Genomic DNA, 14697 nt, shown 5'->3' with positions numbered 1-14697 from the left:
TTATATATCAATGATTTTTTTATGATGCATAGGTAAAATTTTTCTGACAAAATACTAAAACTTTGTAATGTAAGTCTTTAGCATATTGAATTCTTTTTTTTTTTTTTTTTTGCTTTGCTTTGCTTTTGGGTCACACTTGGTGATGTTCAGGTGTTAATCCTGAACACTCAGAAATTACTTTTGGTGATTCTCGGGGGACCATATGGGATGCCGGGGATCAAACCTGAGTCAGCCTCATGCAAGGCATAACGCTCTACCCGCCGTACTATTATTCTGGCCCCACACATAGAATTCTTTGTTTTTTTTCTTTTTTCACACATTGAATTCTTAAGTATGTTCTTATGGTTTCTTTGCTCATTTGTTGCAGTGGTTTTCATTCTTTCTACATCTACAGATTAACTGGTATGTTGTTATAGTCCTTTACCTAAAATTTGTTTTTATTTTAATAGTATCATTTCCGAATCCTGGGTCACTGTTCATTATATAAATTCTTGAATCAGAATTGGTTCTTGGGATCAAACCCAGAGCCTCACAAAGGCAAGGCTAATATTTGAATTCTAGTCTTTGTAACTAATGTCACGTGATGGCTAAATTATCTAAATACTATAATATCTTATCCATAAATTTTGCATCACCTAGAGACTCCTAAATCATCTTCATCCATTGAAAATTTATTTCTGTAGGAATGGTAAATTTATAAACGTTACTATGTTAGTTACTAGTTAAATTTTACAGCAACAGTTGAGGGTGTGAAAAGAGGGGAATAATATTGTCACTTGTTTTGCATGCGGCCTTATTGGAGTTTGATTCCTGCGCCCCCGCCCCCATGTGAAACCCAGAGCTTTGCCAGATATGGCCCAAAAACCAAACCATAAAAGTCATTTCTCTTTTCCATATACTATGTTCATCTCTCCTTACCAACCTTCTTTTTAACCATGTTTTTATTTAGTTTTCCATTTCAGAATGTTCATTCTTTCCTCATCTTATTATTGTACATGCTTTACATAATTGGAATATACTGCACTTATATCTCTAGCATACAAAGCAGTGTGATTTGTCTTCACAGGCAGAAAGTATCAGCATCAGAACTTTTTTAATGTACAATGCTATATTTGTTTCTAATGAGTTTTTTTTCTTTTTGGGTCATACCTGGTGATGCTCAGGGCTTTCAGGAATTACTCCTTGCAGTGCTTGGGGGACCATATGGGATGCTGGGAATCAAACCTGGGTCGGCCGTGTGCAAGGCAAATGCCCTTCCGGCTGTGTTATTGATTGCTCTGGCCCCTCTAATTAGATTTTAAATTTTCTTTTTATTAGAAAACAGAGGTACTTGATATAAGAAGTCATTTAAGCACAAAAATTTGTAAGTCTATAACTGTACCTCATGGTGTGTCACTAATAAAAATATTTTTAAAAAAGGAAGTCATTTAGGTATATTTTTTAATTAAATATTAACTGGGCCTTACTATAATGATTAACACCATGTCTGAGACAAGAGAAGACTTTATACTATAACTCATTTGAGGAATTTTTAAACTATACAATTACTTTCTCAGTTATTACCCTGAAACAATGAGAGAATGTAATTTTTTCTCAGTTTGATCAAATTAATGTGGTAATCAAAAAGTATATTTGTATGGGTAAAGTGCAGGGGTTTCAGTTCACTAATCCACGTAGTAAATCCTTTGTACCCAGACAGAGTCTGCTACTGTTTATTTGTCTGTGCAAAAACAGTATTGCAGTCTTCATCAGACATGAAGGGCTTGTTTTTTCCACCAAGCCATATGTCATCAACAGCTATTACTAATCACCACTTAACGACTGTGTCTACTTTTGCTTGCTGCAGGTTTTTAAAGAAAGTGCTATGTAGTACTTCCCACACTCTGCCATGCTCTTCCCTCATGCCTTTCCCCTAGCATTGTTTTGCCCTTCTTTAATCATGTGAAAAGGAATTTTTTAGTGATTTTTTAAAAAATATTTATAGTATTAATAATAGAGTAACATTTCTTTGTGTGTATTGTTTTCGCTTGGGCTGGAGCAATAGAGAGCGGGTAGGGCGTTGGTCTTGCACGCAGCCTACACGGGTTCTATTCCTCTGCCCCTCTCAGAGAACCAGGCAAACTACCGAGAGTATCTTGCCTGCACGGCAAAGCCTGGCAAGCTACCCGTGACATATTCGATATGCCAAAAACAGTAACAACAAATCTCACAATTTGTTGTGAGACGCTACTGGTACCCGCTTGAGCAAACTGATAAACAGGACGGTGCTACAGTGCAATGCAGTATTGTTTTTGCTTAAATTTTGGCAGTTTTCATACTCCTTAGGAACTTGCACCTGGTACTGATTTGATGAAAAATTAGACTCGTTAGAAATAGGTACAGGCTAGGTACATGTGAGCAACAGTCTCTGCCTTCACAAAAGTCTTCTGGGAATGGAGAGAAAGTTCCATGGGCATTGCATGCAGGGAGCAAGTTCAATCCATACTACAGGGAGTGTGAACCTCATCCCTGGCATATCCAGGTGTAGCCTGAAAGCAAAAAAAAAAAAAAAAAAAAAAGGAAAGAAAAGAAAAAATGAAAAGGGTTCTACCTAAGTTGGCATCTAAACGTCAATATTGTGGGAAAATATATTTGTTTTCCTAATCTCAGACCAAACTCATAAAAACCACTTAATTTTAAGGGCATAAACTGTAACCTCTTTGGGGGAAATGCTGCAAAGCTGAAGGTAGAAGTACGATTCAGACGTGTCCCCCCCACCCCTTTTAGAGAATGATTCTCCTTTGTTTGATAACCACATGAGCCTGATGCTTTTAAAATTCCCCTTAAAGCATGTAAGCCCTAACATTCAGTGAGTAAATAGTGAAATTTGCTCTATTTATATGAGTATTCATCTAGAAAAAGGAACGAAATGTTGATTTATGCTAAAATGTGGAATGAACTTCATAGAGATTAAAGTTCATTGTTGGGTCTGGGGAACTTTTTTTTTCTGCCAAAGGTCATTGGATATTTATAACATCATGTACAGGTCATACAGTGCAGGGAGATGGGTCATGGGTAGACTTGAGAAACACGTGTCTTTCCCATCTTTCTCAGACTATAAGAAGTCCAAGGGCTTTCTATAGCCTGTGGGCAGATATTTCCCACCCATGTTCTAAGTAAAAAAGAGCTAGATACAGAGTTCTCATGATGTGGAATTCCATTTATCTGAAATGTCCAGAATGGGCAAACCCATAAAAACCAAGTATGGTTGCATGGGCCAGAAAGGAGAGAGGATGGAGGTTACTACTTTATGGGTCTAGTTTACTTTTGGGGGCAGTAAAGGTATTTTAAAATTAGTGATTATTAATGTGCAACTATAGATATACTGAAAACAACTGAATTGTGTGCAAGCTTATAAAGGGTTAATTTTATGCTGTGTGAATTGTATCTTCATGTGTGTTTTTCAGAATGGTGGCTTCAGCCCAAGTATAAAAAAGGAACTTGCACTGAATTATGCATTTTTAAATTGTCAAAGTGATATATATTATGTTAAATGTACTGGACCTCAATTTCTTCTAAAAAGCAGTAACTAGTAAGAAAGTAATTTAGCTTTCTACTTTGACAAGAAAAAATTATTGTAGTAAATCATTAGTTTTGTGAGTTTATTTCTGTTTCCAGTTGGCTTCACTTAGCCTAGAGCAGGGCTTAAACTTTTTCCACTCATGATCCTGAGAAATGTAGTATGGGCAAGGGCTGCCAGAAACACCTCGGGTTCATTATGTGCTTAGTTTTGAATTAATTTTTGTTCATTATAAGCTACCAAGAGTATCTTGCCCACACGGCCTGGCAAGCTACCCTTGACATATTCGATATGCCAAACACAGTAACAAGTCTCACAATGTTACTAGGCTCACTCGAGCAAATCCGTGGAACAACGGGAGGACAGTGACAGTGATTTATTCGTTGTGCATTAAAAGATCTTTTTACTTTGCCAACTTTTTTGGCCACCACCTTATATTCAGTTATATGACCCTATGTCATATCAAAACCGTTAGTACCAGAATGTAAAACTTAGGTCATGATTCTGCTACTACAGGTAGGATATAAAGCAGAATGGTTTTCAAAGCTGAATAAAGAGAACCTTGAATTTGAGAGAACTGTAGTAGGTAAGAAATACGCTAATAATTCACTGCTTAACATTTTTTATCGCTCCCTATTCATTATTGCTTATGAGATACAGGCAGCTTGTGGACCATGTTGACAAGACTTTAGGATCAACAACTATAGGCATTTTATGTGTAATTCTGTCTTAATTGTTTTCATGTTATCTGAAACCGTTAGAACCAATTTGTCCAGAAATTGAGTTACACCATTTATAGAAAGTGCAGTGGCAGTGCATGCTTGTTTTGAATGTGTACATTTCCTTTCATTTGCACCTTATTTAGCAACTTCTGTGGTTTGGCCTCTGATAACTTTCTCAGATTCTTGTTATTAACATGAATTAGCCAGTTTGTAGAAATATCAAGACACTTTTAGTTGCTTTCATTGTGCACATTTAAAATCAAAATAATCTGAGAGGGTACCTAACTCTAGATGCCTCAGTAGAAACTTTATAAAGTCATTTCAAGACCTAAGTGATATGTGAGGATCTGTTCTGTTCCTTTTTATTATGGGCCCAGGCCGGCAGTGCTCAGAGATCTGCTGGCCAGCCCAGACGGTACAGAGTATCTGGGATTGGATCCCGGTTCACTGCATGCAAGGCACGTGCAAGGCAAGTGCCAGCCTGCTGTCCAGCCTGCTGTTCTGTTCTCTTTTTAAAAGTACTGTACGGTTAAATTTTAGTCTGCACCTAAATTTTCTCCAGATAAAACATTAAATTAAAATTCATTGTAAGGTATTATTGCGGTCTAGCATTTCCACCCATTGAGGGCACAAACAGCAAATAAAGAGAACATACACTGAACTTCGGTTGTATTTAGATTATTTTATTCATTTATCACAACGTCCCCGGGAAGCATAGGAATTATTTCTAAAAATGAGTAATGTGAAGTTTTTCATAGACTAATAGAGAAGAGATTAAATTAATGAATTCGCTTTGCTTTGGGGCCCAGCCAGTGGTTTGGTGCTCGGGGCTTACTCCTGGCTTTGGAATTGAGAATCACTTCTGCCAGTGCTTGGGGACCATGTGGGGTGCCAGGGATCACACCTGGTTTTGACTTTCTGCAAGCCAAGCAAGTACCTTACCCATGCTGTACTATCTCTTCGGTCCCTAAGAATTCATGTTTTGGGAAATTTGAGTTTGAGGTGCTTATATTTGAGTTACTTTTTGTTGACAGAATTGTCTAGCCATAAATGATTTTTTTGTGACACTTTCATATAATTACGACTTTTTTAAATAAGAGCAGCATTTACTTAAGTAAAAAAAAGTATTACAGTGAAACTCTGGGTGATATGCTAATGATTGGAATTTATAGAACTTGAAAGATAAAATTAAAGGTCTGTAAGTTGTTACTCTAAAACAGAAGGTATTACATATATGCTATCCAGAACCTTAAGTTTGAATCAGGACTAGAGCTTCCTACTGGCATTGAATTTTTTTTAAGTGAAGCAGGATTTTTTTTTTTTGAAAGTAGAAAAGTTTATTGGCAAGTAGAGAAAAAAGTAACTCCCTGTATGGGGAGGAGCTTTGTTCAAGCAGGATAGTTTTATTGAAAGAAATTTACTTAGAGAAATGTGAGGGGGTTGTTATAAGATGATTTTGGAGCAGAGGTGCCCCATTCCTTTTAGGATTCGGTGAGCATAAGCTCCCCTCTTATGTAGAACATGGGTTCATGAACTTTTACCATTCCCCACTTTTTTCTTTCTTTTTTTTTTTTTTTTTTGGCCTGAGACGTGCACCATGGGCCAGCTATTAGAGACACCTCAGATTTGTAATGTTTGATTTTAAATTAAATTTTGGTTGTTGCAGATTCAGAAACCTTTTACTGTTGGCTGTTTTTGTTGTTGTTTGGGGGCCATACCAGCTGTGCTTAGAACTTACGGCTCCATGCTCAGCGATCACTCATGGCAGGGCTTTAGGGACCATAAAGGATACAGAGGGTCAAACAGGGTGGAAGGCTTAACTTTGTGTCCCCTCCCCCCCCCCATTCCATTACAAAAGAGCATAAAGGATTGAGACCCACAGTTTTAAGAAGCTAGGACCCTAATTTTGTTACTACTCTGTACCAGGGCATCCAGTGAGAGGGGCAATAACTATAGAGTCTAGAATCTAGATTCAAATCCCAATCCCAATTTCATCATTTGCACCTGGTGCAGGTTAGACAAATGTGGCTGTAATTAACTTCTCTGGGATTCTTTTCCTTCTTTGTGCAACAGTACATATTTTCTGCTTTAGGAATCAAATAAAAAACTTTACATAAAGTATATATTACAAACCTGCCACAAAATAAGTGCCCGATGTTAGATACCATCCTTTCCCCCCAAAAAAATAGTTGTTTCCACATATTTTTGTCTAGGTTTTGTTGTGATTATCAATTACTCTTCTATAACAGAATAGTTAGGTTTAAGATGAATGGGAGCAGGCCGTGGCTCTCTAACCATATTTGATGATTGGAATTTATGGAATATAGGAACATAACGGTTATCCTGGCTGCCCTTTTTACTATTGATTTGAATTTTCTACTCTGGTAGTAGCCAAATAATCTTAATTGTGTAGTGGTTATAAACTGTGATTGTGGCGATTTTCTCTAGTACTCTATAGATTTTTTCATGGAAGGAAAAAGGAACAAGCCATTAACTTTTTATTTTTTTATTTATTTGTTTTTGTGGTCAAAGCATTATGGCCATCTGATTCCTTTAGGGCAGTCTTTCCCTGGGCCGTACCTGAATTTTATGCCCTTATGTAATGGAATGGGGGGAGGGGAACAAAGTTTAGCCGACATGTTCCAGAAGGATCTGGAACAGTAGGAGTGGGGGATAGTAGCAGCAGGGTCAGTTGAAGGTGCTTCTTGTTTAAAGAAGGTGGGTGGGAGTGGTTGGCGGAGTACTTTTTCTGAAAAAGAGCTAATGGCCAAGTTTGAGAAATCCTGTTTAAGAGCTTAATTTTTTGCATGTGTCTCTTTGAAATGAGAGAAAGCCAGGATTAGGTAGTAGAGCTGTTTAAATGATACTTGTTACTGGTTTTACAAATGAAAACGGGAAGAGTAGGGGTTAAGGACCTAGACTGTAATGCTTGTTACGTGGTGGGAGGATCTGTGCTAAAACCTAGGGTTCCTCATCGTTTTCTTTTTTATTTTTAAATCTTATTGAATCAGACTGGAGCGATAGCACAGTGGGTAGGGCATTGGCCTTGCACACAGCCAAGATGGCCAACCCGAGTTCAATTCCTCCATCCCTCTCAAGAGAGCCTGGCAAGCTACTGGGAGTATTTCGCCTGCACAGCAAAGCCTGGCAAGCTACCCGTGACGTATTCGATATGCCAAAAACAGTAAGAACAAGTCTCACAATTTGTTGTGAGATGTTACTGGTGCCCACTCGAGCAAATCCATGAACGGGAGGACAGTGCTTATTGAATCATCGTGAGGTAGTTACACAATAATCAAACACCCATCCCTCCACCAGTGCACATTTCCCACCATCAATATCCCCAGTATACCCCCCCTTTCCCATCATCCCCCTGCCTTCCTGGCAGACGTTATTCCCCACTCTCTCTCTCTCTCTCTCTCTCCCTCCCTCCCCACTTAGGGCATTATGGTTTGCAATACAGACACTGAGAGGTTATCATGTTTCATCCTTTATCTACTTTCAGCACACACACCTCCCATCTTGACCAGTTCCTCAAGCCATCCTTTTCTTAGTGATCCCTTCTCTATTCCAGCTGCTTCTCCCCTTTGCTCATGAGGCAGGCTTCCAGCTATGGAGAGCAGTCTTCCTGTCCCAAGTATCTACTATCCTTAGGTGTCAGCCTCATGTTGTTTTAACTCCACAGCCTCATAGTTTTCTTTCCTCTAATGGTGTTTCATGTACTCCACTGGATCAAGTCTTGAGTAGGTATGCAGGACACATGTTTCCTCGGGAGAGGCAGTTTCCCAGTTGTAAGGTGGCAGGCCTGTATGCTAGTGGTGATCTCATTACACAAGTTCATTCCCCTGCCTTCTACTGCTTGAAGTAGCATCTTTATGTTCTCTCTTATTCTGATACCTAGGCATGATCAGAAACCATGTTTGATCCTTAATCAGTCTAGTTCCTTAAAAATAACTGCTCAGCTCCTGGCATTATATAATAGGGTAAGAAAATGCTCTACAAGTACATGGGGACTTTCTATTGGAATGTACTGTTAACTTTTACCATAGGAAAATGGCTTATAAATTAACAGTTGTCAAGCTCAAGATTCTATTCTGCTTTATAAATTAAATCTTGCCAGTTTTTCTTCACATACTCATGGTTGTTAAATTGCACAATGCGTTTAAGAACTTGGAAGATGTTAATGAATTACTCCAGTTATTAATGAAAACCTCTAGTGATTTTACAGCTTGCAGGTGAACAGAACTAACATTAACAGTGTATTCAGATATTTAGTGCCCAAGGGCTCAAAGGCCGAAAACACAAGCATATTGGAAACCAGGTTAACCCAGCAGTGTTAGGTGTGACCTCATCCTCTACACTTCCATAATCCTCAGTGAAGGCCTAACCTTTTTAATGTAGGGTTGGAGCGATAGCACAGCAGATAGGGCGTTTGCAGGTGGCCGGCCTGTGTTTGATTCCTCAGCCCCTCTCGGAGAGCCCAGCAAGCTACCGAGAGTATTCTGCCCACATGGCAAAGCATGTCAAGCTACCCATGACGTATTCCGATACGCCAAAAACAGTAACAAGTGTCACAATTTGTTTGAGACATTACTGGTGCCCGCTCGAGAAAGTCGATGAACAATGGGAGGACAGTGCTACAGTGCTATAGTTTTGAGAAAAGATACCAGGCGCCCCCCCCCAACCCTGGTGATGTGAGACTGTTTATAGCTTCAGCTTTGATGGACTTGTCTCAGACAAGGAATGACAAGTTCAAATGGGAAAGGGCTTTTTTCCCTCCTTAGTGCTTATTAGGGGACATAGAAGTAAATACTGATGAAAGTATTTTTTAAGTCATCAATTAAAATGAAAAACATTGGTATTTAAAAAAACATGGCTAGGGAAAACAGGGGTTAGGAGGCCTGGTTATTGGTTGGAACCAACTACAAGTGTGTGTGGGGTTGAGGGTAGGTAAGATAGAGAAGAGACCAGAGACAGTAATAGCTAGGAATGATCACACTGGAGAAGATCTGAGGGTTAAAAGTAGGTAAGGGATATTCTTGATAACCGTTCAATATCAATATTGCAAATCACAATGCCCAAAGGGGGGGGGGGCATAGGAAAGAGAGAGAAAGAGAAAAGCACCTACCATAGAGGCAGGTGGGGGTGGGGGGGTGATGGGAGGGAACCTGGGGGAAAATGTGCACTGGTGGAGGGGTGGGTGTTGGAATACTGTGTGACTAAAATCCAATCATGAACAGCTTTGTAATGTCTATCTCAGTGATTCAATAAGTTTAAAAAATAGTAAAAAATAAAATTATATAAAAGTGAAATATAAAAATAAAATACCATTATCCTTTCTCTGATTGCATTCTTTTCACAGGATGTCCTTGAATAGGTGCAGTATGTCTAAGCCAGTTATTACTGCCTAAGAGACTGTATTCTAGAACCTGATTTGTGTATCTTTCTTGGTCCTGACTCAGAGTTGCTGGGCTCTGCCAGGGGCATTTTTTTTTTTACTTGCCTACATTAAGGCCAAGTATTAGTACATTATAATAAGTCACGATTTATAAATCCATGATTCTTAGCCTTCACTAATAGTGAAGAAGAATTTGTGTCTATAATCGTCCTAATACCTTGCACCCAATTGTTCAACTTCACTAGCCCTTTGCTGCACAGGAAATCTTTCAGAGTATTATTAGTTAATCATTCTATGTTCTCATGCCTTGCTGGTAACAAAAATTCTGCTCTTCCAAATTTTTTGCCATTTTACAAATGATTTGTTATTTTTCTTTTCAGGTAGCATAATTCGTTGTATGAGGCGCCTAGAAGAACTTCTTCGACAGATGTGTCAAGCTGCAAAAGCTATTGGGAACACTGAACTGGAAAATAAATTTGCAGAAGGTCAGCATCTAGTCTATAAAATGTTCCATCTTACTGGTCTTCTAACAGTCTAGACAAAGACTATGACAACTATAATTCCTATCGAGTATCCTAAAGAGGTTTGAAAAAATTGTCATATATATTCATATTAATGATACAGACAAACCTATTAGTGAAGATTATCTAGGTTACATAATGTTTTCAAGTGAAAAAATTTCACAAAGAAAATTTTAACTATTTTCTTTTCTCTTAGGAATCACCAAAATCAAGAGAGATATTGTGTTTGCTGCCAGCCTCTACTTGTAAAGAGTGACCTGAAGAAAATTTAAATTGTTTACCACCTGTCCGATTATTATCATCTGCAAACACGAGTATTGATTTCGTTGTTTCAAGACAATTTTCCTCAAATATTTTTTTCCTCAAATATTTTAATATGTATTATATTTAAATCAAGCTTCATTCCAAGAAAGCATATTACATATACATTTGTACATAAGCATTACATTTTTTAATAAAAAAATGTACAGGTGGGCGTTATTTTAGTGAAAGGCTTGACTTTTTTTTTTTAATAATCTGGGAGCTATTAGATAACTGTTGTGTTAAATGTAACTATATACACACAGGTAAAGTGGGCATCCAAGGAGGTATAGCAGCAGCAGTTCCTTTAAGGCTTATACACCAGGATGAAAATGCATCTTCTTTGTCTTCTGGCTGTGATCATTTCCTTTACAAACAGGCCAGCTTCGTTTGGGCACTCTGCCACCTTCAAGGCTGGTTACTGTTCCCGTAGTGATTGCCTGCTCTTGTTGTATCATGCAGAGATGTATGAGAGGTCTCCTCTTTAAAAGGAGAATTTCTCTGCTTGAAGAAATCTGATACATATACAACCTGTATGGGACAGTTTAGATAACAATTCAGACAAGTTTTAAAAACACATGAAGTTATAATAAGAAATCTGCAAAGATAAATAAATGAAAGCTTATGCACTCATGGGTTTACAGGTTGAAAGTGCAAAAAATTAATGGCTTAATGAGAATCTTCCAAATTAAGAATAAAGACTTTCGGACTATCTTTAGTCTGCCAGCAGTAATAAAACAAACCTTGTTTAAAGCCAGAGCTTTTTACAATAAAAATGTAAGATTTACTTTATTCTTCCAAAGAGTAAAACACCTAGTTTCCACTGTTGTCTATCCTAAATTGTTTAACAACATTGGATTGGTGTTTTACTCATTAACAACGGAGCCACATTCTTGGCCTCTGTGTAATTTTCTCGCTGGGACATTTTAGAAAACATTTAACCAGGTGTTTATCAGTAACAAGAAGTAGGCTACACTGCCTTGTATACTTACAACTAATACTGAAAACAGAGCTCCTTGTGTGAATCCCACCAGCACATCGCTCCAGTGGTGTTTGTAGTCAGAAACTCGAGAAAGGCCCACGTAAATAGCCATAGAAAAGAGACCAAATTGTAATGTAGGGCGTAAGAGTCTTGCCCAGTCTCCCTTCATCCTTGCTTGGAGATAAAGCTAGTGGAGAGGATAAAAGAAAAAGAGTTAAACATACCAGGTGGAAACTATGTGGGGAGGACCATACCTGGAAGTGCTCAGGGAGCATGTAGAAGGGATCAAACTGGGATTGGCAGTATGCAAGGCAAGCATCTTAGCCGCTGCATTCTCTCCAGCCCCATGAAGCTATGTTTTATATAAAGCTACATTTTATACTACTAAATGATGGGCTGGAACAGCGGGTAGGGTGTTTGCCTTGCACGCAGCCGAGCCTCGTTCGATTCCTCCACCCCTCTGAGAGCCCAGCAAGCTACCGAGTATCTCGCCCACATGGCAAAGCCTGGCAAGTTAACTGTGACCTTCACCCTTATAAAATAGCTAGTTTTTTTCCTTACACCTGCACTCACGTATAGGTACTACCCTGTTCTGTGTGAACCTGGCGATTGATTGCTCACCCTGGGGGTTCTGGGGGTTGGGATTCCCCCACTGATTATTTATGTAACTGGGCTTATGTTTCATTCCAAGATCTGGCTCTTCTGGTGACTAATGGTTAAGGTTTGAGTGCAGGCTGTGGTCACAAAACAACCCTCAGCTCTGGGTGAGGTTGATTAACTGAGAATACATTAACTAACACATAATTGAGCCAAATTGCACGTCCTGTTTTCCCAGGCCAGGGTACTCAAAAGTAGCTCTGTGATGATCAAGCATCACCCACAATCCTGTTCCTCCCCTGTAAAAATTTTTATTACTCCTTAAGGAGGTAAACACTTTCTCTTGGACTTGGGTCACTTGAGTCCCACATTCAACATACTCAGATGTCTGCACTTTGCCAGCCCCTCTCCCATGAGCCTTTCCAGTAACTCATGGTCATGTCTTTGTGGTCCCCCTGTGTCCCAGACCTTTCTTGGGTTCTATAGTAAAAATCTTACTTTTAATCTCCTGCCCTTTGGAACCACGACAGATTAGGCTTCCTCTTACCAATATTGTTAACCGCTGACTCAAATCATGGCCTTTTCCCTATAGTCTCCCTTTCTGTTCTTTGACTTTGTGATTTCTAAGTTTCTTTTCCAATTCCATTATTTGTAAAGGAACATACGCTTTCCTGTTGTAAAGGACAAAATCTCCATTCCTCTAACATGTATATCTCACCCCTATTTTCCCGACATAGACACAATACATATTGTATGTATGGTGCCACAGATCAAACTAACACTACCACATGCAAAGCAGTTGCTCCTTTTTTTGTTGTTGGCTTTTTGGGTCACTCCTGGTGGTGCTCAGGGGACCATAGGGATGCTGGGAATTGAAATCAGGTTGGCTGCATGCAAGGCAAACGCCCTACCTGCTGTACTGTCGCTCCAGCCCCAAGGCAATTGCTCTTTAAATGCCAGATCTGATCGATAAAAGGCCTTACAGATCTGCCTTTGCAAACTCTACTCCTCCTGCCCCAAATGTGTATTGTAATCACTGGGCACTGAACATACTATATTCTATTCCCATTGTGTATTGTGTGAGATAGGCTCAACAGTATGTCAGCAGTTTTCCAATTCCTCTTCCAGACAGACACATCTGAAGGATGGCAATCCTATTGGACCATAGAGACGCCCTCAGTCTTCTGGAAGAAGTACTATCTAGAGATGACTTAGAACAAGCCTGAATAGGTTCTATTCTGTGAGATGTATATGAGAATTTGAAGGGTTCAGAAGGATTACAAAAATAGGTTACTTGCAAACTGAAGTTATGAGGGAGCAAAAACCAGGGTTAGACTAGAATAGAAAGCCATTGAAAAGAATACAGCAGAGTGAGTGGCAACCACACTGAAAACTCAGGTGGCCAATCAGAAAGTCCAAGCCCCAGGGCAGTGCTTTTTGAAGTCTATGTGAGTTAACTGCTTACAACCCAAAGATCAAAAGACCAGTTAACAGCTTCTTGTATCTAATCAAAATCCTGCTATGATTTTACTGGGTCTTCATTAAGAGTTTCACATCACTGGGTACAAAATTGGCACTATTAAAAGAGAATTGTGGCACTGAGCCCAGGACTTCTATGGCTTTTGTCTACAGAGAGTTACAAGTGTGTGAGCCCATAAGCCAAATGGCTTGCCCCTGTATGTTGGTCATACTCTCCTCGTGCCCATTCTAAGATTCTCTGAGATTTTCCATGCCCACATTTCATCTGGCCTCAGTGAGTCATCCAGTGGGTATTTCAGTATGTGTGTGGGGGTAGGGTAGGGGGTCCTGCATGTTGCAAGTCTTTAAGCTCTAGAGCCTCCCAGTCCTTCCTGGTAAAGAAGGCTCATAGCAAGAAATAAGAGAAATAGTGGGAAAAACTGAACAGAAGCAGAGTTTTTCACTGAGATGCTTCCTACAGGGAAGACATCACACTGATGCCACAGTTCCATGAAGCCCCAGTGGAGGACAGCCAAGGGAAGAAGGAAAAACATGCAGGCTCCAATTGCGGTAAAGAGGGTTTTAGAAGTAGGGCAATCCAGAAAACTCAGGTCAGCAGAGAACACTTTTGGTTGAGGGAAAGGGGTAGGAAGGGGCCTAAAGTTCAGGGAGCTACACTAATGGCAGTTTACAGTGTTGACTGGAATTGGGTCAACCTAGCAGCATTCAGGGGGCCTTGTAGTGCCAGAGATGGGATGCAGGGCTCTTCTATGCAAGTCTTGTGTTCTACCACTTGAGCTATCTCCTCACCCCCATCTGATGCCTGAGTTTTGAAGAAAGTTCACAGATGGGGGAGAATTTTTGAAGAATGAATGTTTTTCTTTTAGTCAGGTCAGCTTTCATGTTAATAGCCTCTACATTTTAAAGGTTTTCAAAAAAAACATGAGACTCAGACTGTATGTGACCTACAAAGCCTAAATTTAATTTGACCTTTTACTGAAATAAATTGCAAACTCCTGGAGTAGTAGTGTGTGCTCAACACACACACACACACACACACACACAGTCTGATTCTGAAACTGCTCAACACACACACATACAGAAGCGCACACACACACATACAGAAGCGCGCACACAACACACACCCCTACTGATTCTGA

At 39.5% G+C, this 14697-nt stretch overlaps 2 protein-coding genes across 3 annotated transcripts in view; one reads left to right on the top strand and one right to left on the bottom strand.

Moving 5' to 3' along the window:
• MTREX (Mtr4 exosome RNA helicase) overlaps positions 1 to 10563 on the top strand; it is a 66971-nt gene extending 56408 nt beyond the window's left edge. Inside the window, exons 26-27 of the mRNA XM_056112045.1 lie at positions 10060 to 10164; positions 10397 to 10563. Of these exons, the coding sequence (XP_055968020.1) occupies positions 10060 to 10164; positions 10397 to 10449 (158 nt within the window). The 3' untranslated portion in view covers positions 10450 to 10563. The remainder of the gene's footprint in view (positions 1 to 10059; positions 10165 to 10396) is intronic.
• A 304-nt stretch (positions 10564 to 10867) lies between these two features.
• PLPP1 (phospholipid phosphatase 1) overlaps positions 10868 to 14697 on the bottom strand; it is a 72290-nt gene continuing 68460 nt past the window's right edge. For both annotated transcript variants that reach the window (XM_056112046.1, XM_056112047.1), the window contains exons 5-6: positions 11493 to 11669; positions 10868 to 11031 (exon numbers count right to left, since the gene is read on the bottom strand). In XM_056112046.1, the coding sequence (XP_055968021.1) occupies positions 10909 to 11031; positions 11493 to 11669 (300 nt within the window). In that variant the 3' untranslated portion in view covers positions 10868 to 10908. The remainder of the gene's footprint in view (positions 11032 to 11492; positions 11670 to 14697) is intronic.

Source organism: Sorex fumeus, unplaced genomic scaffold, assembly GCF_029834395.1.
Source record: "Sorex fumeus unplaced genomic scaffold, SorFum_2.1 ptg000015l, whole genome shotgun sequence".
Lineage (NCBI taxonomy): Eukaryota > Metazoa > Chordata > Mammalia > Eulipotyphla > Soricidae > Sorex > Sorex fumeus.
Note: the sequence above shows the minus strand (reverse complement) of the source record. Positions and strands in the feature narration are given on the sequence as shown.